Here is a 23,874-nt window from a genome sequence, read left to right as displayed (position 1 = left end):
CACGACGGTAAAGAGTGTCCATATCGTCGTGGTTGACGAGACCTTTCTGGAGACTACTCAAAACAAGAATAACCCAGATGAGAACTTCTTCGGTCTTTTCACAAATCCGTTTCGATAAACTGTTGGTCGTGCTGTTGCCGAGGTCCATTCCCATGGCCTGAAGTCGGTCTCGCGTGGGCAAGTGGATATCTCGCTTGGTCAAATCCTGGATCTTGAACGTGGGATATTTTCCGAGGATTCGCTTCAAGGCTGGCTCTGGGCGGCTAGAAATACAGATTTTTGACACAATTGGTGGCTACAAGATCGTCAATAAGGTGAGAAAGCCGTTCAAACCCTTCGTCTGGTGTATCATCGACCTCGTCCAAGCCATCCAAAGGCACCATGTATGTGCAAAACGATTTTCGTATCATATCCAGAAGGGTTACCGCAACTTCTTGTATGGTCTAGTCGGTGACTGCGTCTTTTTTTTTTTTTTTTTTTGATAGAAATGGCTTTCTTTCCAAAACTCTTCGTGCATTAATTACTCTTGTCTTCAGCCAAGATTTGATGAGATAGCGAGCGGAGCAAACCTTTGATGTTATACTGCATATAACTACCCGGTCTCTACAGATAGTGAGATACACAACGAGTTGCTGATTTGCAATGTTTCATGGTCTTCTTTTTTGTTTCTAGGGATCTCATGAGTGTGCTTTTGCCCGACCCAGGTTTCTCGCTGATCCAGAATCTCGTACTAGTGCCATCTTTTAGCCACTCAAGAAAGCTGTTCTGCGACTGTGCTGGGTGATTCGTGAGACAAGGACTCGATGAACGGCCTCTTAGATCATGTGATTCCCCTGGCATGGAATTTGCCACATGGACGTTGCCAGGCTGGGCACTGGAAGTGTCGGAATCGTTGTGTATGGAGTCTTCGGGGTCGAGTCAATGAAGAGCTCTGAGCTTCATTATACATCTAATCGAGTATTACTCCAGGTGACATCAACCCGGCCAGCAAATAGGTACACCAAACGCCAGATATTCCATGCCTCCCGTCTACCCCAATGACGTGACTCTTTCTTCATCTACTTCCTCAAATGCACCATCCGCCCCTTGACCCAAACCATCTTGGTATTTCGATCATCCCCATTAAACACCCATTTCGCAACCCGATTCTCCCAACTCTCCCACCCAAATACATCAACATTCCCGTCCTCCTCCTGTTCCCCATCCTCATCGACAACAGGCAACCCAATAAGCTGCGCATCCCACTGCAAACCCACATCGAACCCACCAATCTTCCCACCCAACCCAACAACCTTGGCACCACCTCTCGTGCCTAAATACAACACCTCCTCGACCGTCAACTTGGCCCTCTCCTTCTCCTCCCCCTGCAACCCCATCGCAACATGCCTCGACACTAACGCAGCCTGCCTCGCCGCCTCGAGTATACTAGGACTATACCCACCACTCATATCCGTCCCCAACCCGACATCGATCCCCTTATCCCACAGCCACCTCACCCTCGCCGCACCGCTCGTGATGGAGCTGTTACTACACGGACAATGTGATACTTTGGCCCCCCGTTCCGCAATCGTATCCGCCTCCTCCTCCGATAAGTGAATCGCATGCGCGAGCACCATCTTCTCACCCAACAGACCATGTTGGTCATACACATCCGTATAACTCTCCGCCTCGGGGAACAACTCCTTCACAAGCTCAATCTCCCCCTCATTCTCCGAAATATGCGTCTGCGCAAGAACATCCAACTCTCGCTGCATATCCGCCAGTCCCCTCATTGCCTCCCCTGAACAAGCCGGCGCAAACCGCGGCGTCAGCACCGGCGCAACGAGCTCGAATCCCGGATCAATCTTTCGAATGTACTCTACGCTCTCCCTCGTTCTGCACAGCGAATCGGCCGCGGACTCGTCCTTGTAGTACTCCGGGCACAACCCCTCACGATCCATGCACACCCTTCCAACGAAGGCGCGCTGGCCGAGGGCGAGGCAGATGTCGGCGAGGAGGTTCGTCGCGGCGACGTCGATTGTGGCGTAGTATGCCGATGTGGTGGTGCCGTGGGCGAGGGTGCGTTTGACACAGGCCGTGTAGACGCGTTTAGCCTTTTTCTGGTCGGCGAGGGAGGATTCGAGTGGGAAGGTATAGGTGTTTAGCCAGTCTAGGAGGGTTGATTTGCCAAAGATGCCGACGTTTGGGTATTGGGATGCGTGGACGTGGGTGTCTGGTGGTGGGGTTTCGTTAGCTTTGGGTACGACGGGCGTGTCTCACTACGGGTGGAGGAAGCATCCCGAGACAGACGATCTGGTCCCCCCGGACGGATCGGAGTAAAAGCTCACCAATGAACCCAGGAAAGAAAAACTGCCCCTCTTTGCCAATACAAACCTCGACATCGCCAACGCTCCATCCCAAGCGCGGCAGAACTTCTGCCTCGGCTCTCTTCAAATCACACTCCGCTTCGACAGCAACGATTGTTCCCGCGGCATCGACGCAGACGGCCGCATCGTGGAGGTACTCGAGCCGCTCCTTTGTCTTCGAATGGATGAAAGAGCCGAGGAAGAGCTTATTGCGTGGCTGCGACTGCGCTTGTGTGGGAGTAGGAGTCTCTGTTGCTGCTGCGGTGGCGGCGGCGGCGGGTGGTAGGTCCCGGATCATGTCGCCCATTATGCTGATACTATCCGTCTCTTGAACAGAGTGTTTCGGTCTCGTTGGAGAATAGGAGATTGGAGTTGTGGGTTTGAGTGGTAGACTGGTTCGCGGGGTAGTCGTGACGTCGGGATAATCTGTCGCAATCTTCGGTTGTCGTCGGCAGAGTCGGCGGTTGAAACGAAACCCCTACCACGATCCAATGCGCTCCCTCTCACTTTCTCTTTGTCTCCGAAACGTCTAGTCCTAGTGCTCCAGATCCGCAGGTGATCGCTACCGCTGACAATCCTCTCTCACCGAGACTATCACAAGAGATTATACGGATAACCGAAATGGCAATTGCTGGATGAATGCTCTCCAAGGATTGTAGTCACGGGATGACAGTTGTGAAGGTAGTACGGAAGGATGAGGTAATGCAGAGTGTTAAAAGATGGGTATCAACTCTTCGGTCCAAGTTTCCCAAAACCCCTCTCTTCAAAAGCAAAAACGCAAGCGAAGGGGAAAGAAAAGGAAGGGAAGGGGAACACGGTAAATATATGCAGTGCAACAGATGACGCGCAGCCCAAGAAAGCATGTGCTTCATCCTTTTTGTTCAAGGTAAGGTAGTCCGCTCCCCAGGCGGCCGTCTCCTTCCACGTTCGGGTCTCCCCAGTGCTGCCCCCCCCCCCCCCCCCCCCCCCAATTTACCCCTCCAAGAGATAAGAAGCGGAATACAGAGACGGACTGACAGGGGATAGCCCCATGGAGGGGACCCAGCTCGACGGGACTGTCAAAGCAAAGAAGCTTTCCTTTCCTAGTGTAGCTTGCTTCCAACGACTATACCAAGAACAGCAATCATGAACAAACTACGCATCTAGTCAACAAGTCTAGAATCAGATTCTTTGGGTTACAATTGCGTACCAATATTCTCGAGGTACGGACGGGGACGGGGACGGGGACCCCAAACACCACCGCCTGCCCGCCAATGCGCGCCCCGCCCCCCACTTCGCAACGCACCGGCCGCACGTCGCACGGCGCTCGCCGCTGGCCGACCGCAGCTCCAGTCTCACTCCCATAATCCCATTCTCCCCACGCGCGCCTCGGCTTAACCCCATCCGGATAGCTTCCCAGGCATCGCAATATTCCCATAGCTCTCACCACCAAGCCACATTCCCCCGTCCGTCAACTTTCACTTTACCCCTCGTTCTATTCAAGCCACCGCCTGATAAGCGTGATAAGCATCCTTTGTTCGTCAGGGCGGCACGGCATGCCCTCTCTTACTCTTGGGACACTCTCGGATACGGTAGGTAACTTAGGGCCACATGGTCCTCAACCGCCATCCCGTCTTCTATCCAAAATTACCTCGACACGGGTAGTCGAACCCGTCCCGTCCTATCCGCCCGCATGCTGCGCCATTTGGGAGAAGCATCTGCGTTCCGGGTCCTTGCACTCATTCTTCGTAGACCCCCCGCTGTCAAAATAGCTGCTGTGTGCTTGCCCACTGCCACTAGTTTTCCAGCCATCAGGCATTGTATCACCCTCTGCCTTGTTTGCCCGTCAGACAAAGCAGTGCCATCGGGCATTTTATCATGCGCCTCTCGGAAACTTTACGGGGTACACAGCCTGTTGAACTTTGGTTGCTCTATTCTCTTCTTGTGCCACAATTAAAAACTCTAGAATAATAAACGCCCCAAGCAAATAATGACCAAACACAAAGCTTTCTAAACGCAGCATGATAAAACAGTCATCAAGAAACCACATCCCTAATTTGTACAACGCTTACGCCGTCTAGAGTCATTCAATGCCCCCGCCGGGAATCATCTTCATTTCTCTGCCTTTTTGTCATTCGTTATACCATAACCCGACTTCTCCTCCTCCTTGCAGTTGCACACACAGCTTACGCCGCGGCGCCGGGGCCCTCGTGCTCACCAGCGAGGCCGTTGACTCCGTTGGGGCCAGGGCCGTCCTGGGTGAACTGATCCCAGTTCGCCAAGATTTGAGCAATCTTGGGCGAGTTGGTCAGCTTGTAAACATCCTCAAAGTACTCCTTGGTGATGGCGAAAGGCTTCGCCGTCACGTTGGGGATGTATTTGCCAACAAGCTTGGCAGGGTCGATCGTCGTCTTGTTGATCTTCTTGAGAAGGAACGATCGGAAAGGCTTGACGCCAGACCGCAGGAAGGTCGAGTGGAAAGGCACGTCGATACCGCGGAGAGGAATCGTTGCGAAGCCACGCTGGAGCTCCAGGGGCGTGGGCTTCTTGAGGGTAGCCTCGGCGCTGCCCTTGATGATCTCCTTGAGAGCACCCTTGGCCTCGTCAATGTTGCCACGCATCTCCTCAATATCAATCTTCTGTTGCTTGAGGAAGTTGGTGACACCGGTAAGAGTGTCGAGCGCGCGCAGGTCACCGGCAGCGACGTACTGCATGTTGGCGATGTTGTAGTTGACAATCTCAAGGAGCCAACCAGTCTCCTCAGAGATGCAGTCAACAACAAACTGCAGAGCCTCCTCGTTGAAAGTCTTGGAGATTCTGCTGGGGTTGATGGCGCACATGGAGTAGTTGGAACGGCCAGCGGCGTCACGCTCGACAGCGACTTGCATGGTCAAGCCACGGTAGAAGACAACCGATACCAAACTCTCAATGGGCATGACCTCAGCCAAGGCGGCAAGGGCAGAGTACTCGCCCAGGGAGTGACCGGCGAAGGTGCAGTCCCGGGGAACGAGGCCCTTGGATTTCATGTCCTCAAAGCTGGCCTTCTCCATGAGGGTAAGGGCGGGCTGAGTGAACTGGGTGGCGGACAGCAGACCGGTGGGCGAGCGGTAGGTGTAAGAAGTGGTCTTCTCATCAATCTCCTTGAAGATGCGCTCGGACTTGATGCTTCCATCGGCGGCAACGGTCTCGAAGGTCATGGCCATGTAGTTCTGACGGATGGCCTTGCCGCGAGGGCCACCGAAGTAAACGGTGAGCTCCTTCGGGTTGTTCTTGACGATATTGGTGATGGAGAAGCCGTAGTTGTCAAGGAGGTACTTGTCGGCACGGTCCCAGACGTCCTTGGCTACGTCACTGCTGGCATACAGCTCCATACCCATGCCCTGCTCCTGAGAACCTTGGCCAGTGAAGACGTAAGCGGTAACGGGCTGCTCAACCTCGGCCTCACCGAGAAGGACCTTCTCTTCAGTCTCCTTGTTGCTGGCCTCGACCTTGATGATCTTGCGGCCAGAAACCATACCAACGTGCTGAAGCTTGACCTGAAGGTCGTCGTTGGGGAGGACCATGCCAACCAGAGAAGCGTGGAAGCTGCGAACACGACCAATGTTGTTCTCAGCAGCCCAAGTCTCAACCAAGCTACGAACGGCAGCACTAGAGTACATGCCGTGAGTGATGGTGCCAGGGAGGGCAGCGTAGTTGGCAAACACGCGGGAAACGTGAATGGGGTTGTAGTCACCAGAGACACGGGCGTAGTTCTCGTTGGTGGCAGGGGCGCGGAGCTGGAGAGGGGTGCGACCGCTGAGAGGGATGGGGTTCTCAAAGTTGAGGGGCTGGTCAAGAGGGGCGCCAGTGCGCTCGAGGTAGTCGACAACGGGGTTGCCGTTGGACTGGCCAGCCTCGTAGTCAACGCTGGCGACCTGGATGATCTCCTTGGTGGGAAGCTCAAGAAGGACCTGGCCCTGGGTGGAAACGCTGCTGTACATCGTCTTGGTCTTGTAGCGGTAGAAGCTCTGAAGACGGAAAGTAAGAGTCTGTCCGAGGAGGTCGAGGTCGCGGGGCAAGTCATCAGTGTTGAACCACTGCTTCGACTTAAGAACAGCGACGTCCTTGCTGGTGGCCAAGTGCAGCTGGATGGGCGTCTCCATCTTGCGCTGGAAGGTGTTCTCGTAGTCGGTGTAAGCACCGCGGTACAGGAATTGAGAGGTGACGTCCATGACAGCCTCGCCATCGCGGTAGATGGTACCGCAGACCTCGACCATCTTACCAGACTCCTGGTTGATGACAGCGTTGATCTGAGCGGTAGTGGAGACCTCATCACCCTTCTTAAGAGGCTCGGCACCAGGCTTCATGCGGAACTCATTTGACAGGTGGACAAGCTTAAGCAGGTCACCGTCAATGGTGCGAGGGAAGATAGGCTTGGTGATAGCCTTCCAGCCGACGACGATGGCAAAGTCCATGGGCGCGTAGACAGTCTTGCCGGGACGCTCGACGAAGGCCTCGCCGGTGTTGCCAACGGCGTGGATGAAGTCGTTGATGCTCTCGCCAGTGATCGTAGCCTTGCCACCATCGAACTTGCTGCTGACATCGGCGTCGAGGTTGAAAGTCTCGTCACCGAACCACGCACGCCAGTAGAACTCCTTGATGCGGTCGTTGCGACCTTCCATGACTTCGTGGATCGGGGCATAGCCGGCCTCAGGGTGATAGGTGAACTTGAGAGGCAAGGCCACGGGCTTGCCAAGAGCGGTGGTATCCTTGATCATGTTGACAACAATCTCGTTCTTGCCCTCCAGCTTGACCTCGATGACGTCAACGTACTGGTTGTGGCGAGGCTGCTCCTTGACAATGATCTTGGTGTTCTTCGCATCCTTGGGGTTGTGGATCTCGACGAAGAGACCGCGGGCCGGCGCGAAGATACGCTTGAGAGGGTTTGTCTGGAACTTTTGGCCCTGAACAACAACCTCAGAGGTCAGAAGAGCGTGGCGCCAGCTGCGATCGGGACCCGCAAGCAGGGCCAACCAAGCATCAAGGCTGGGAAGGGTCGCGGAAGGCGAGGTGGAGAGGCGGTAGGTGTTCTTGTGGGCATCATCGTAGGAAACGGTGAGGCCATCAACATCCTCAACAGGGATTTCAGTCTCAATGAGCTTGCCACCGAAGTACTCGATGGTAGGGATGGCCTTCTTGTCGCCCTTGTAGAGGTCTCTGGTCAAGTACTCAACGTGGGTCTTGTGAATGCCGTCAAGGATATCCTTGATGGGCTCATCAATGACCGTGGAGAACTTGACGGCAGTAGGACCCTGAAGAATGCAGGTCCGGCCGACATCCTGGCCAATGACGGCGCCGAGGTCCTCAGACTGCCACAGAGAGTCCTTCTTGAAGTAGAAGTCAAAGTTCTCATCCAGGGTAGGAATGAAAGTGACGGGCTTCTGGATGGGACGGAGGCAGAGCATCAGGAAATGCTGGACATCCTGGGCGTTGATGAGTTGAGTCTCAGCATCAGGGTAGTGCGAGAGAATCTTCTCAACAGTCTCGTAAGGGGTCTGGAGATCCTTGAAGTCCTGGAGTTGAGCGACCTGGCCCGCCTTGGAGGTGAAGCGCTCCTCAACACGGCGGATGAAGTCACCAGTGAGTCTGATGAAAGTGGGGTCGATCCAGCGCTGCTCGTGGCGGATGTACAGCAAGTCGACCATGCGGCGGACAACCTCACCGTAGGTCATGTCCTCAAGATCGACGGCCTGGCCAGCGCGGTTGCGACCGAACCAAACCTTCTGGAAGTCGTCGTTGAGCTTCTTGACAATGTAGTCGCGGTTCTTCTTCAGCTCAGCGACCCGCTTCTCCTTGGGGAGGGAGAAGATCTTCTTGTCCATCTCAGCCCAGAAAAGGACACCACGGGTAGCAAGCTTGTGGATAGGCTCGCCCATCTCAGATAGAACGGTGACAACACCGCCGGTAGGTCCAGTGTAGGACTTCTCCCACTCGCTGTCCTCAACACCAGGGGCGTCAATAATGGCCTGCTTGGCAGCAGGGCTGGTCTTGGCTTCCTTGGCGACCATCATGCGACTACCGAACAGAGTACCGTCGAAAGGCATGGGAGGGTAGCCGTAGCTCTTGGACCATTCACCAGTGAGGTACGGGTAAGTATCCTCAGCACCGCCGAAGCCACTGCCGGCAACCAGGATGATGTTCTCCTGGCGACGGATGCGAGGGTACATGGTAAGGATAGGCTGATGGAAATCCTCGTAAGAGTGGTGACCACCTCCACGACCACCGGTCCACTGCAAGAGAACGGGGAAGGTCGGGTTGGCCTTGGCGATATTGACGACGGCCTGGATAGCATCGACGGAGCCGGGCTTGAAGCTGATGTGCTTGAGACCTAGAGTGTCAATGTACTCTTGAGCGACCTCAACGGAAGGAACACCAGCACCGATGGTCAGGCCCTCGATGGGGACACCCTCGGCTCTGAGTCTTCCAAGCATGGGGATTTGCCACTGCATGGCACGGGGGTTGACGTAGATCAAGTTGACGCCGATACCACGTCCAGCCGGGATGGCACCCTCGATCTTTCTCAGAGCGGCGGTCATCATGTTGGGGTCAAAGTAACCACCACCGGCCAACTCAATGTGGTAGCCAGCGTTCATGGTGGCAGCTACAAAATCCCATGGGACCGTGCAAGGAGTCATACCAGCGACGACCATAGGAGGAAGACCCAGCAGTCTGCTCATCTTGGTATCGACGTAGGTATCGCCGTTGGATGTGCTGACCAGGCGAGGGCCGAACTCCTTAACCCAGTCCACGGCATATCTGACGGCGTGCTCCTCATCACGGTCAAAGAGCTCGGGCTTGTAGCCAACTTCGGTGATGGAGCCATCAACGGAACCAGCGAGGATAACGCGGACACCAGTACCCTCCTTATTTCTGCTGGTAAGAACACCAAGACCAGAAATACCACCAGGGCCGAAGTCGAGGACGTGAGTAGCTTGAGGGAAGACAGTGGCCTTCTCCCAGTTGACGGGGTCTCTGGTAATGAGACGAATGAGAGTAGGCACGATGTTGCTGTCGCCAGCCTCACGGAGATCTTTGCCCGTGTTGGTGTCGAAAACCGCGGTACCCAGAGACTTGGAGGGAATCTTGATGTTCTTCAAGTCCTCGTCAATGAGCTCTGTCGCCTCAGCAAGGTACTTGCTGTGGAAGGGTGCAGTGATGGGCAGGAAGCGGTGGACGAAGCGAAGCTTGCGCTGGGTGTGAGGGATACGGTTCTGGTCCAAACCGGTGGGCGCCTTCACCTTGCGGAGCTGCGCGTTGAGACCGTACAGGGAGATGGGAGGACCCGTGACGACCAGGTTGCGCGGGCTGTTGATCAGAGAGATGGAGATGTGACGATCAGCGGGCAGGTACTTGTTGGTCGCATCAATGTGCTTCTGGACCTCAGCCTGGGAGAGGTCTCTAATGCTAAGCATAGGCGTGGGAGTGCCCTCGCCGTTGTCGGCCGACTCTCTCAGCATGGTGGGCGTCAACGAGGTGCGGGGGAACACCTGCTGGCTGCGAGCACCGATCCAAAAGAGAATGGTGAGCGCGGAGGGGGCAAGCTCCTTCCATGACTCCCAGGACTCGGCGGCGGCAGTGATAGCAGCGAGCACAATGCCCTGGGAGTGACCAGTCGTACCGCTGATCTGGTCGCGGAGCAGACCAGGGTGAACGCCCAAAACCTTGCAAGTGACCTCGTAGTGCGCAAGTTGCACGAGACCAATCAAGGGGAAGCTGACAGGGGCTGAGATGAGGTAGTCGACATCGGGGGTCGCATCCTCGCTCTCAAGCCATCTCATGATATCCAGGCCCTTGGGGTAAAGCTTCTCAGCCTCGGGGTGCTTGGAAAGGGTCTGGAGGAGCTCGGCAGCGTTCAAAATGAGCTCACCGACGAAGGGGTTGTACGTCTTGTAGATCTCGCGCAACTCCTCGAAGTACTCCTCGATGTTGCCCTGACCGCCGAAAATGGTGTAGATGTCGGCAGAGCCATCGTCGGATGCGCGAAAGAGCGCTGAACCGTAGGCCTTGATGGAGCGACCAGTGGTCTGTCTGGCTTGGTAGTAGCTGCGGATGACAACCAACTTCTTGGCGTCAATGCCGGGCAGCGTGGCAGCGAGAGCGTGAACCTCGTTGCCCTGAAGGTAGCCGCGCTCGAACTCGTTAAGGACGAGCTTCAGGACCTCCTCGTAAGAGCCTGACTCGTCGTCCTCGCCCTTTTCGACCTCGTCAGCGACGAAACCCATGTATCTTGCGACCAGCTCTGCAACGGACGAAGGCTCGTCGTCTTGAGCAAGCTCATCTGTGGCGGTGGGGAGAGTTGCATTGAAGCGGTCCTTCAATTGGGAGGCATGGAAGTGCAGGGCGGTCGGTACGAGGAGAGAGGTCTCGAGAGAACCGTGGCGGAGAGTGAGAGGTCGCAGAGAAGCGTTGGATCGAGGGGTGGAAACGCCCGTTTGAGGGCCTGTTCCGGTGCCGTACATGATGGTGACGGTTTTGGGGGGTATCAAGAGGTGTAAAGTTTTTTTCGTGCTACGAATGGAGCTTTGCTCGCCACGTTTGTTAGCCGAGTTGTTTTTTCCCACCTGTCTCCCCTGCAGATCCAGAGGTCTGTCTCCAGCGGAGGAGCGAAAAACAGCAAGATGGCTTACCTGTGTGTGACTCCGTAAACTCAGCGAAGAGCAGGAGGCAGCTAGTTCAAGATGCTCCGGTATGGCGGGGGAAGGGTGAGGATGTGGGTGGCAGTACTATCGTGTCTTTTAGGTATTGAGCGTGGGTGGTCGTCTAGAGCTTTCTCTCCTATTATCCGAGAGCAATTGGTGGTCTATGAAGGACAAGAAAAGGAAACGAGAAGACTGCCTGCAAGTTCTGTCCTTGACGTGGAGTTGTGGGAGGGAAGAGCAAGAGAGTGGCAGATGGCAGGTTAAAGAAGAGTGGGATGGTGAGCAAGGGAAGGTTGGGAGGGTTCTTGGAGGAGGTTATGATGGGAAGTCGAGGCAATTGAAGTGTATCCCTTTGGACTTTTTTTCTGCTGCGGCCCGGGTCTGGGTCCCTGCTGACTTTCTTGGGGGAGTGGGAGTTGAGTGAGTGAGTGAGTGAGTGAGAAGAACGTGTGCGTGCGTGTGTGTGTCTTCCCGGGTCTGTCTCAATAAGTGGACATGGATTGATTGGGATTGTGGGATTGAGGACTGGGAACTTGGTACTTTCACGCCATCATTGAGGAGGGAGAGAGGAGTGAGAGACGGCGTGTGTGGTGTGTACATTGATTGTGGTGTGCGGCGTGTGGATGCTCAAGTGGATGAATGGATGGATCCAACCTTTGGGCAAGTATCCTTACGAAGTACCTCCTGCTTCTCGACCTTTTTTTTTTGTTTTTCTTTTCGTGAGAGTGAGGTCAATCCCGCCATCGTAATTGGAGGTGTCTGGTCCAGTTTGGGTCACTTTTGGTGTGTCTACGAAGGGTAGAAAGGGGAGGTACCCAGGACAGGGACAGGTACAAGGAACCGATACGCAGAGAAGACGAGATGGAACTCAACGATTAGAAAAAATTAGGCCGGGGTCATTTTGGGACATTGGAATGAATCCAGTTGGTTCGGGCTGACGGAGGATAGGCACGTTGGACCGATGTTTGAAGTACGTACTCCGTACCTGCCACGCTTGCCCCCGTCTAGCTTCACTTTGCGCTTGCAAGGCAGGTACGGGTCGACGGGTGGAAAGTACCTACCTGTGTACCTAGGTATGCCTTTTGCCGGCTCGAGGCAAGAGGCAAGAGCACTTCAAGACTCGGGACTCAGGATTCAAGAGCGGAAAGAGCAGGGAAGGTAGCAGTTGGCCATTTGCTGGCGTCAAGCGGTGCCTGCCTGCAGTGTCTGGTCCCGCGGCCAAGTGACCAATTGCTGCGGGTGCGTGTGTCAATGCCAATCAATCCAATTGTCTGTGGTGCTGCATCATCTCTCTCTTTTTCTGCCTTTGCATCTCTCCAAAAGTCTCAAATCTCAATGTCTCGCCAAATTTTTTAGTTCTGTTGGGGATGGTCGTACACCCCAATCCACCCCTCCAGCTCCACCCTTGACTTCATGCAGCCCGAGTGATCCGCAAGGGTGCCGCTGTTGGAGAACGGGCGTCGATGTACTGGTACATGCTCTCGCAACCTCCTTCAACCTCACTTCCTGCTCACCTTCTCTTCCACGCATCCACGCATCCAACACTCTTCCCAAGTTTCCCTCCCAAGCCACACTTGGATGATGGCGGCTCGCAACCACAACGGGTTGTGTGTATCTTGCCTCCGGATCTTTGCCGCCAACTCTTAGCTCATCGGAACGGGACAGCCTCCTTGAAGTGCTGGATCAATGGACGCACGAATCCTCGGCCAAATGGCATCATCTCGGCTCTTGGGCCTGGACTTGCACTACACTTTTCAGCATCAGTGCTGATGCTAAGCAAATCGCACTTGTCGCGCACGCCGATAAGATGCCGAGTTGCTACCCCGGATGCAACAAACGGACGATAACGAGCTCGAAACTATCGCGCCGTCGCGGGCCATCTCGGGTTCTGCTGCGCGACATCGCTCGATGCCGAGTTGCCTCCCAGAGCTGCTCAAGGAAATGAAGTTTTCAGTCTTCGCCTCTTCCTTGTATCGACTCGCCTCGCTGACCGGGAGTTGCGAAAAGGTATCGCCCACTTCAAATTGGACCCTAAAAGATCCAGATATGCGGGATCCCACCAAGTACAATGTACTCGCGGCCCCCCCGTTGCGTTCCCGCAACTCCCTGGCCGGCAGAAAGGCGGTCAACATCCTTAGCGTCGTATCCAGGATTCTGCCGCCTTCTTCTCCCCACCGCTTTCACCCCACGCCTGGGGCTGGATGCTGGGGAGGATGGGAAATGCGCGGGACCCTGAGGAAGAGGATCCGGCAGGGAGAACGGCATGTACATTTTTGATGTACCGATACCAGCCGCCACACCGCACTCGCAACTCTGGCCTGGCACGCCTGGCTTGCTGGGGCGGGAGCTATCTCTCTGCCATGCCACGCCGCCCACGCGGACGGTTGTCGAGGAATGCAAGCTCTAGCCTCTGCGTACCCAAGTGCCCTGTTTCTCCCCTTGAGAGGCGTGGAGGGGTAACTACCCGATAGCGATGAGAATCGTACGGATCACTGGGCACTAATTCAGTAAGACATACCGCTTGCCCGCTGCCCAGCCCAGCCCTGCCCAGCGCTTTTAAGCGTGAACTGATGAGGAACAGGGCTGGAATTCTCGAATATCGACAGTTGTTGCACCGAGCTCATACACTCGGTCTCCGATTGCTCATCGATGTCTCTCGGTTGGCTCGGACGAGCTGAGTTGAGGGTTTGAAGAATGCTGTTGGTGATGGGCGGCCAGAGGCAAGTCGCAGTTAAGTGGTATGTTGCGTATCACAATGGTTTGTTGGCTGAGTCTTCCATCAACTGGGCATATCCGCCCACCATTCGTGGCTCATCTACTGAAGAACTGGAGCGACCCGTCGCACGCAACCGAAAGGTCAGCAAGAGACTACCTAGTCAACCTTGAAGTGAGTAGGTAGTTCCTGGGCCCGGCCGGGGCTTGAGCTGAAGCAAACCAAGCCCTTCAAACAGTACATTTGAGCCTCGACAGAAAAGCTTGGGTCCATTCGTTGTCGACAACTCCAGTCGCAAAGTATCGCTACATTGCACCCCCATCGACCTTTGGCGGGTTCCTGGAGCAGCGACCCCTTTTGCCCCTCCTTGCCCTCGATTTCCTATCCCCCCCTTCTACTCTTCCATGGCCTTCTGCTTGCAACATGGAGGCCTTTTTTTTGGCTTGTTGCTGAGGAGTTGCGGCTGTTGCTTCCCGGATCCCCGTTGGTTGATGGAGCAGAAGATATCTTATCATGGCACCACTTTCCCACAGCTTGCTGCACTCGTATAGTGTTCGTACACGTATACTACAACCATCCAGTTGATGACACTTTGCACATTGGAGCTGTCGCTGGGAAGAGCCGTAGCTCTATCTATATCTCTTATCGGTATCAGTATCAGTATCCCGCCAAGCATCCAAGCTCCAACAAGCTCCAGCTCTTCCCCCCTCCAAAGGAAAAGTGTGTGGACAGTCATTGAACGTCGCAAGAGGCTATGACCAACAGGAACGCAGCGATAAGGATGAGCTGATAGAGATACAATCAGAGTTACGGGTCATCGGAACGGGTACATCTCAAGGTCAAAAGTGAGGTGAAGCTTGGGAGGTCTCAGACTTAGACCGTACACACTACACGGGAGACACACAGAGCCTCGCGAGGGGCTAAACGTTTGCTGCACACGCTAAGTAAAGTCGAGGACTCGAGGGGCAGGTACGGCGGCCACTAGTCCGAATCCAACATTCCAACAGCCCGGCAAAGGGCAGCGAGCGCGGCGTGGAAGTGGAAGTCGGGCAGAAAGACGGCGAGATGATGGAAGTCAAGACATTGAAGGCGCGCCACGCGAGGCTAACGACAGCACCCAGCCGTGCCAGCCTTGCTCAGGGAAAGAGTCCGAGAGCTGGCAAGCCGCAAGCCTTGGATGTGAAGCTGCAAATCAGGTACAGCTACTTGGCTTGTCCTTGTCTCATCCCGCCTCGCGAGATGGCACGTACCCGCACTTCGCATTACACGACAGGCTGGCTTGAAGAGGTGTCAGATCAGGCGTAAAACAAACTCCCTTTGATAGAGGGCAGCGATAAGATAGCGAGGCGCACAGAAGGAGTCACTTGAGACTGGTTGATAATGCATGCAGCACGATGATGCGGCAGCTGCCACTTTGCTCGTTCTCTCGCACGGAAGACGAAGAGCACTGACTGGCTTCGGTCTAGCCAGGTGACAAGATGTCTTACGTATCAGTGTCTGATGGTGAGGAAAGCTTGGCCCCAAAGAATTCATGCTTTACGTGTCCTATATGTTGTTGGATGTAGGTCATAAATTGAGAAGCTCTCTCGACATCAAACACGTAACACCTCCGGTGATGAGGTTGAGGTAGCTTACACATAACAGGTACGGAGTACGGATGAGAAGTGTAGATACTAGATCGTACCCAGTATGGGTGAGGCTTCTTGAAACCGGCCACTCATCACGTCTTCTTGATGGGCTGGTTTTTGCTGGATCATGGATGGCCTACCCGAAACTATTCTTTGCGGAGGTGACGCCTCAACTCCAACGTCAACTTGGCATCAATGACGGATTGCGGATTGCCCTCCCTGCCGTCCCTCCCAAAAAGATGGTGATCCACCGTCCCACGGGTGTCCACCCTGCATTCCCCCAATGAAATGGTTTTGTGGGGAAGGCCCCCTGATCATCCCATGCTCGATTGGGGAAAGCGTCTGAATATGGTTGAGGAGCTTTCTACGGATACTACGCAGTACGTACCTCATGTATCGGCCAGGCGTTGCAGCAGAAAGACCCAAGAAAAGAAGAAGCCAGCACCCAGCAGCCACACCAAACCGACCACACACCTCCCAGGCAATTTACACGCCAGCAGCTTTCTTCTCACCTGCATGGGGGGAACATGGAAACTTGAAGGGGACAACGCGTGAGGTGCCGGGAAGTTCACGTCTCCCATCGCGAGGCAAGGCAGGTTAGCCCCACTTGATTGTAGGTATCTTTCTCAGGGCCCTGCCGCCTTTCCTTTTTCCCACGTACCCCCCTCGGGAGACAGAACTGGAAAACGAAGAAGGGAAAAAAAAAGATACAGCCAGTTGAATGTCTTGAGACATCAGCCCGTCCACCTCATGGGATCCATCCACCTTTCACTTGAGTGTCCCCGGTGGACTCCCCAAGTACCACCACCACCTACTTGCATGTACCCTGTACCTGACCTCACCTGAGGTACCTCGACATTGGGAAAAACCTCCCGTACACACTCCCTCCCTCTCCTCTCACGCAGTCTGCTCATCTTCCTTGAGCCGGTGGGGACTCTTGCCTGGTTCAACAATCATCTTTTTTCCTGACTGGACCTGTTGTTCCCAATCCCATCCCTCCCTTTCTAGTTGGTGTCCTCTCCTCACAAAGTAGACGCCCCCCAATAAACTCAATCAAGTGCCAGTGACCCGATATCGAGGGGCCAGAGCCGTCGACATTTGAACCTGTCTCTCTTTTTTTTTCAATCATATCCAACCATCTTCCCTTCATCCGTGTTCCTCCTCACAAACCACTTCTACATCTCCCTCGCTCGCCTTCGCCAGTTTGTCCCTCCCTCTCTCTGGCGCGGACTTGATTCTCCCTTGAACAGCCACCCACTGTCCAGAAAAAAAAAGTCTTGCGAGCTTCGTCTGCTTCACATATACCCTCACCGCAGACACCAACGCCAAATCACACTGTCCCAGGATTCCGACTCTCCCACGGCCTCCCACGGACAGCAAATACCCCTCCCAATCGTTGAACCTTCGACGACGACTTTTTAGATACCCTCAATTTCTCGGTTCCCCTCCCAGCTCCGTGTCATTGAGCTTTCCAGCTCCTCCCAGCTGTTCATAATGCGTCCCGAAGTTGAGCAAGAGCTTGCCCACACTCTTCTTGTGGAGCTGCTTGCCTACCAATTCGCCTCGCCCGTGCGGTGGATTGAGACCCAAGATGTTTTCCTTGCCGAGAAGACTGCCGAGAGGGTGGTCGAAATCGGTCCCGCTGATACCCTTGGTGTGATGGCCAAGCGCACTCTCGCCTCAAAGTACGAAGCCTACGATGCCGCCAAGTCAGTCCAGCGTCAAATCCTCTGCTACAACAAGGACGCAAAGGAAATCTACTACGAGGCCGACCCCATCGAGGAGGAGCCAGAGCCTGCTGCCGCTTCATCAAGCGCGCCGGCCGCTGCTTCTTCCTCCGCCCCTGCAGCTGCTGCCGCTCCCGCTGCTGCCGCTCCTGCCCCCAGCGCCGGCCCTGCCGCTCAGGTTGCCGATGCCCCCGTCCAGGCAATCGACATTCTGCGAGCTCTTATTGCTCAGAAGCTCAAGAAGCCTTTGGCTGAGGTTCCCTTGAGCAAGGCCATCAAGGACCTTGTTGGCGGTGAGTAGCGAAATTTTTCCACTCCCCACTACCAATTTGTAGCAACCTGCTGATCCCCTATCTTTACAGGCAAATCCACCCTTCAGAACGAAATCCTTGGTGACCTCGGTAAGGAATTCGGATCAACACCAGAGAAGCCCGAAGATGTTCCTCTCGACGAGCTCGGTTCCTCCATGCAGGCCACTTTCGACGGCCAGCTCGGCAAACAATCTCAGGCTCTTATTGCCCGCCTAATCTCCTCCAAGATGCCTGGTGGCTTCAACATCACAGCCGCGAGAAAATACCTCGAGACAAGATGGGGCTTGGCTTCCGGAAGACAGGATGGCACTCTCCTGCTCGCTCTGACCATGGAGCCCGCTGCTCGTCTGGGCTCCGAGGCGGATGCCAAGGCCTTCCTTGACGACGTCACCCAGAAGTACGCTGCCACCGCTGGCATCAGCTTGACCACCCCTCAGGCTGGCGCTGCGGCTGGTGGCTCCGGCGGTGGCATGATGATGGACCCCGCAGCCATCGATGCCCTCACCAAGGATCAGCGCGCCCTGTTCAAGCAGCAGCTTGAGCTCCTCGCGAGATACCTCAAGCTGGACCTCCGTGCCGGCGACAAGGCCTACCTCAACTCTCAGGAGTCCGAGAAGGTTCTTCAGTCCCAGCTCGACCTCTGGACTGCCGAGCACGGCGACTTCTACGCCGCCGGCATCCAGCCTGTTTTCAGCTCCCTCAAGGCTCGCTCCTACGATTCATCCTGGAACTGGGCGCGCCAGGATGCCCTCCACATGTACTACGACATCATTTTCGGCCGCCTCAAGGCCGTCGACCGTGAGATTGTCAGTCAGTGCATCCGCATCATGAACCGCTCCAACCCCACCCTCGTCGAGTTCATGCAGTACCACATCGATAACTGCCCTGCGGAGCGCGGAGAGACCTACAAGCTCGCCAAGGAGCTTGGTGAGCAGCTCATTGAGAACTGCAAGGAGGTTCTCAACGCCAACCCTGTCTACAAGGACGTTGCCGTCCCCACTGGTCCCCAGACCACTGTCGACGCTCGCGGCAACCTCAACTACGAGGAAGTCCCCCGCGCCAGCTGCCGCAAGTTGGAGCACTACGTCCAGCAGATGGCTGAGGGTGGCAAGATCTCCGAGTACGGCAACCGCACCAAGGTTCAGAACGACCTGCGCCGCATCTACAAGCTCATCAAGGAGCAGCACAAGATGTCTAAGACTTCGCAGCTCGAGATCAAGAACCTCTACGGCGATGTTTTGCGTTCTCTTGCGATGAACGAGAACCAGATCATCCCCAACGAGGACAGCCCCTCCAAGAAGGCCAAGCCCGGCAAGGTCGAGACCATTCCCTTCTTGCACCTCAAGCGCAAGAGCCTTCACGGCTGGGACTACAGCAAGAAGCTCACCGGATATTATTTGCAGTCTCTTGAGGAGGCTGCTAAAGATGGTGTCACCTTCGCTGGCAAGCACGCCCTCATGACTGGTGCCGGTGCCGGTTCCATCGGTGCTGAGGTCCTGCAGGGCCTCATCAGCGGCGGTGCCAAGGTTGTCGTCACTACCAGCAGATTCTCTCGCGAGGTCACTGAGTACTACCAATCCATGTACACCCGCTTCGGTGCTCGCGGCTCCCAGCTTGTTGTTGTCCCCTTCAACCAGGGTAGCAAGCAGGACTGTGAGGCACTCATTGACTACATCTACGACCCCAAGAACGGACTCGGCTGGGATCTGGACTTCATCGTCCCCTTCGCTGCCATTCCTGAGAACGGACGCCAGATCGACCAGATCGACTCTCGCTCCGAGTTGGCTCACCGCATTATGTTGACCAACTTGCTGCGCATTCTCGGAAGCGTCAAGACCCAAAAGGCTGAGCGTGGTTTCGAGACACGCCCCGCCCAGGTCGTCCTGCCTCTGTCCCCCAACCACGGTACCTTCGGTAACGATGGTCTCTACTCCGAGTCCAAGCTTGCCCTTGAGACTCTCTTCAACAGATGGCACTCTGAGGACTGGGGCCAGTACCTTACTATCTGTGGTGCCGTCATTGGCTGGACCCGGGGTACTGGTCTCATGAGCGGCAACAACGTTGTCGCTGAGGGCGTTGAGGCTTTCGGTGTTCGCACCTTCTCTCAGCAGGAGATGGCCTTCAACCTGTTGGGTCTTATGTCCCCTGCTGTTGTCGACCTCTGCCAGAGCGAGCCCGTCTTCGCTGACCTGAACGGTGGTCTTCAGTTCATCCCCGACCTCAACCAGACTATGACGAAGCTCCGCAAGGACATCATGGAGACTAGCGAGGTCCGCCGCGCTGTCACCAAGGAGACTGCCATTGAGAACAAGGTTGTCAACGGCCCCAACTCGGAGGCTCTCTACAAGAAGACCCTTGTTGAGCCCCGTGCCAACCTCAAGTTTGACTTCCCCACTCTTCCCGACTGGGAGGAGGAGATTGCTCCCCTCAACGACCGCCTCAAGGGCATGGTCGACTTGGAGAAGGTCGTCGTCGTTACCGGTTTCGCTGAGGTCAGTCCTTGGGGTAACTCCCGCACCCGTTGGGAGATGGAGGCTCACGGCGAGTTCTCTCTCGAGGGTTGCGTTGAGATGGCCTGGATCATGGGTCTGATCAAGAACCACAACGGTCCCATCAAGGGCAAGCCTGCTCCTTACTCCGGCTGGGTCGACTCCAAGACTGGCGAACCCGTCGATGACAAGGACATCAAGCAGAAGTACGAGAAGTTCATCCTCGAGCACTCGGGTATCCGTCTGATTGAGCCCGAGCTCTTCGGTGGCTACGACCCCGAGCAGAAGCAGCTTCTTCATGAGGTTGTCATCGAGGAGGATCTCGAGCCCTTCGAGGCGTCCAAGGAGACTGCTGAGGAGTTCAAGCGTGAGCACGGCGACAAGGTTGAGATCTTCGAGATCCCCGAGTCTGGCGAGTACATTGTCCGCATGAAGAAGGGAGCTGCTCTGTTGATCCCCAAGGCTCTTCGCTTCGACAGACTCGTTGCTGGCCAGATCCCCACCGGCTGGGACGCCAAGAGATACGGTGTCCCCGAGGACATTGTCTCCCAGGTCGACCCCGTCACCCTCTTCGTTCTCGTCTCCGTTGCCGAGACTCTTTTGTCGGCCGGTATCACCGACCCCTACGAGTTCTACAAGTACGTCCACGTTTCCGAGGTGGGCAACTGTATCGGATCCGGAATGGGAGGTGCTGGCGCCCTCCGTGGCATGCACAGAGACCGCTACCTCGACAAGCCTGTCCAAAACGACATTCTCCAGGAGTCCTTCATCAACACCATGGCCGCCTGGGTTAACATGTTGTTGATCTCTTCCTCCGGTCCCATCAAGACCCCTGTCGGTGCTTGCGCCACCGCTGTTGAGTCGGTCGACATTGGCTACGAGACCATCATGGAGGGCAAGGCTCGTATCGTCTTCGTTGGTGGTTTCGATGACTTTGGTGAAGAGGGCTCGTACGAGTTCGCCAACATGAAGGCCACCAGCAACGCTGTCGACGAGATTGCTCACGGCCGTACCCCCGGCGAGATGTCGCGTCCTACCACCACCACCCGTAACGGATTCATGGAGTCCCAGGGCTGCGGTGTCCAGCTCATCATGACCGCCAAGCTCGCCCTTGACATGGGTATGCCCATCCACGGTATCCTGGCTTTGACTACCACTGCCACCGACAAGATTGGCCGATCCGTTCCCGCTCCTGGCCAGGGTGTCTTGACCACCGCCCGCGAGCACGCCGGCAAGTTCCCCTCGCCTCTGCTCGACATCAACTACCGTCGCCGCCAGATCGAGCTTCGCAAGAAGCAGATCAAGCAGTGGCAGGAGTCTGAGCTCGAGTACCTCTACGACGAGGTCGAGGCCATCAAGGCTCAGGGCCAGGAGGTCAACGAGAAGGAGTACGCCCACGACCGCGCCGAGCACATCAAGAAGGAGGCTGAGCGCCAGGAGAAGGATGTCCTCCGCAGCCTCGGCAACAACTTCTGGAAGAACAACCCGGAGATTGCTCCTCTTCGTGGTGCCCTCGCCACCTGGGGCCTAACCATCGACGACCTCGAGGTTGCCTCTTTCCACGGAACCTCGACCAAGGCCAACGACAAGAACGAGTCTTCCGTCATCTGCCAGCAGCTCCGCCACCTTGGCCGCAAGCCGGGCAATGCTGTCATGGGTATCTTCCAGAAGTACCTCACTGGTCACCCCAAGGGTGCCGCCGGTGCCTGGATGATGAACGGCTGCTTGCAGGTGCTCAACACCGGTTTGGTCCCGGGCAACCGCAACGCCGACAACGTCGACCCCATCATGGAGCAGTTCGACATGATTGTCTATCCCAGCCGCACCATCCAGACCGATGGCATCAAGGCCTTCTCCGTCACCTCGTTCGGTTTCGGTCAGAAGGGTGCCCAGGCTATCGGTGTCCACCCCAAGTACCTCTTCGCTACCCTTGACGAGAAGACGTACGAGGCGTACTCTGCTAAGGTCAACGCTCGCCAGAAGAAGGCTTACAGCTTCTTCCACAAGGGCCTGGTCAACAACACGCTCTTCGTGCCCAAGTCCAACGCTCCTTACACCGACGAGCAGCTCAGCAAGGTTCTCCTGAACCCCGATGCTCGCGTCACCGAGGACAAGAAGACCTCCACTATCTCTTACCCCTCCAACTTCATGAAGGCGTCTGAGAAGACTGTCACCTCCACGGCGGCCAAGGCCACCCAGGACATGATGGAGGGTCTGGCCAAGAAGGTCGCCAACAAGAACAGCAATGTCGGTGTTGACGTTGAGGACATTTCCGCCATCAACATTGAGAACGAGACGTTCATCGAGCGCAACTTCACCGCCGGTGAGATCAAGTACTGCCAATCCGCGCCCAGTCCTCAAAGCTCGTTCGCTGGCCGGTGGAGCGCAAAGGAGGCCGTCTTCAAGTCTCTTGGTGTCTCCAGCAAGGGTGCCGGTGCGCCGTTGAAGGACATTGAGATTGCCAAGGATGAGTCAGGCGCCCCGACTGTCAAGGTATGCTTATTCCCCATGTTACAGTATGTTGCAATTATTTACTAATTTGATGATAGCTCCACGGTGAAGCTGCTGCTGCTGCCAAGAAGGTCGGCCTTTCAGACATCAGCGTCTCCATCTCACACTCTGAGACGCAAGCGATTGCGGTGGCCGTTGCAAACTTTTAAAAAGCGGGTAGACTGTACAATGCATTTCTAGTTCATGGGATATAGGCAGGCATGGGATCTTGCTTGTTCACTTTGGTCGTTTTTGACATCATACAAGCCTGGGAGTATAGATTGCGGGTACACTTTGGGAGGAGTGTAGCCGCATGATCATCATCGTCGGATAAATTGACGAGTAATGCACGAGTTGGGAACGGCGCAACCATGATAGAAGCTAGTTCCTCGATGCCACAATAGAATCTGTATCAACCATTTGTGTCTTGACGGTGACTTGATGCGAGGTGTAGCCTGTGACGTGAATTCAATCCAACCAGCTTAACCTATTGAGCGTAGCGACCAACACTTCTACCCCGCCTTGTACATGCTGATCGTGTTATCACAGAGGCGCAGACGTACTCCCTTTTCCCACCTGTTCGGGCGAAAAGCGGCGATCAGGATGCCAGGAATGCAACGTGATCCTGGTCTCGTTACATGGGAATCCACGACGCCCGTCTGATGAATGAGACGAACTGGTGAGGTGGGGGGCACAAGGCCATGGAGAGCGCGCGAGTGATTGGACTGACATGCGCTACCTAGGTAGTGGGAGGGAGAGATGGAACACGACGGAATCTGCACAATGGACTTATTGGAAGAGGATACTAAAGGTGATGTTGGCGATTGAGATTTAGGTGGTGGTTTCCTCTAAGGGTGATGAAGCGCTGCGACTGCGGCTACGGATATGGTTGACGCTGGGACATTTCAGGAGGTTCGGACCAAGGGCTGCGCCGTCGCAGATATCCAGGTTTGGAGGATGTTGTCCGGGCACGGCGATAAGGCAGGAGGCGGCTTAGACGTGCAGCGCCTGGTGTCTGACACGTTGATGGATGATTGTCAATAGATGAAATCAATGAAAGGAAGTGAAAGAATAGGTCAAAGAAAATCTGTTCAGGAAGGAAACGGCATGTTTTCATAGCTTGCGCGTTCTTTTGTATTCGCGGTCTCGTTTCGTTTCAGCGCACTGTTCTTCTGTGTTTCTTGTTCCATGTCGTCTTTCCTTGCCTTGAAGTCTCTCGCGGAGAGAGGAGGGAGGTTCGTCTGATGTGAAGATGTTTTGTTTTTCTTCACTTTTCCTGGGCCTGACAGCGCGTGACAGGAGAAACATCTCAGAACATGGGCCAAATACAAAACATGTTTTTTTTTCCCCCCTTCTTCTTCTTTTTCGATTTTCTCGTATGGTTTAGGGGCATACGATGCAGAATAGGGGGCCAACTGGGTCTCCTTTTTTTTTTTTTTTTTTTTTTTTTTTTTTGCATTAAATCCCGCGACGAGGAGGAACCTTGGCTAACAACTATCTGAAACTCGTGTAAA

General features: G+C 55.3%; 3 protein-coding genes across 3 annotated transcripts; 1 reads left to right on the top strand and 2 right to left on the bottom strand.

The window, feature by feature from the left end:
• Positions 1-1,058: 1,058 nt before the first annotated feature.
• Positions 1,059-2,652, bottom strand: BDP55DRAFT_633422 (guanine deaminase; the record flags this gene model as incomplete). The annotated part of the gene is made up of 2 exons (XM_060572548.1): positions 1,059-2,212; positions 2,328-2,652. 2 exons carry the CDS (start codon positions 2,650-2,652, stop codon positions 1,059-1,061), a joined length of 1,479 nt encoding a protein of 492 aa, XP_060428228.1.
• Positions 2,653-4,395: 1,743 nt separating this feature from the next.
• On the bottom strand, positions 4,396-11,047 carry BDP55DRAFT_190767 (acyl transferase). Its single transcript, XM_060565877.1, has 2 exons — positions 10,991-11,047; positions 4,396-10,883 (listed from the first exon to the last, which is right to left on the bottom strand). Exon 2 carries the CDS (start codon positions 10,820-10,822, stop codon positions 4,511-4,513), a length of 6,312 nt encoding a protein of 2,103 aa, XP_060428227.1. The 5' UTR covers positions 10,823-10,883; positions 10,991-11,047; the 3' UTR covers positions 4,396-4,510.
• Positions 11,048-16,837: 5,790 nt separating this feature from the next.
• Positions 16,838-22,530, top strand: BDP55DRAFT_555152 (uncharacterized protein; the record flags this gene model as incomplete). Its single annotated transcript, XM_060569457.1, has 3 exons — positions 16,838-17,363; positions 17,433-22,363; positions 22,420-22,530. The coding sequence occupies 3 exons, from the start codon at positions 16,838-16,840 to the stop codon at positions 22,528-22,530; spliced, it is 5,568 nt and encodes a 1,855-aa protein (XP_060428226.1).
• Between the last annotated feature and the right edge of the window lie 1,344 nt (positions 22,531-23,874).

This window comes from Colletotrichum godetiae (genome assembly GCF_030913485.1).
Source record: "Colletotrichum godetiae strain CBS 193.32 chromosome Unknown BDP55scaffold_27, whole genome shotgun sequence".
Lineage (NCBI taxonomy): Eukaryota > Fungi > Ascomycota > Sordariomycetes > Glomerellales > Glomerellaceae > Colletotrichum > Colletotrichum godetiae.
Note: the sequence above shows the minus strand (reverse complement) of the source record. Positions and strands in the feature narration are given on the sequence as shown.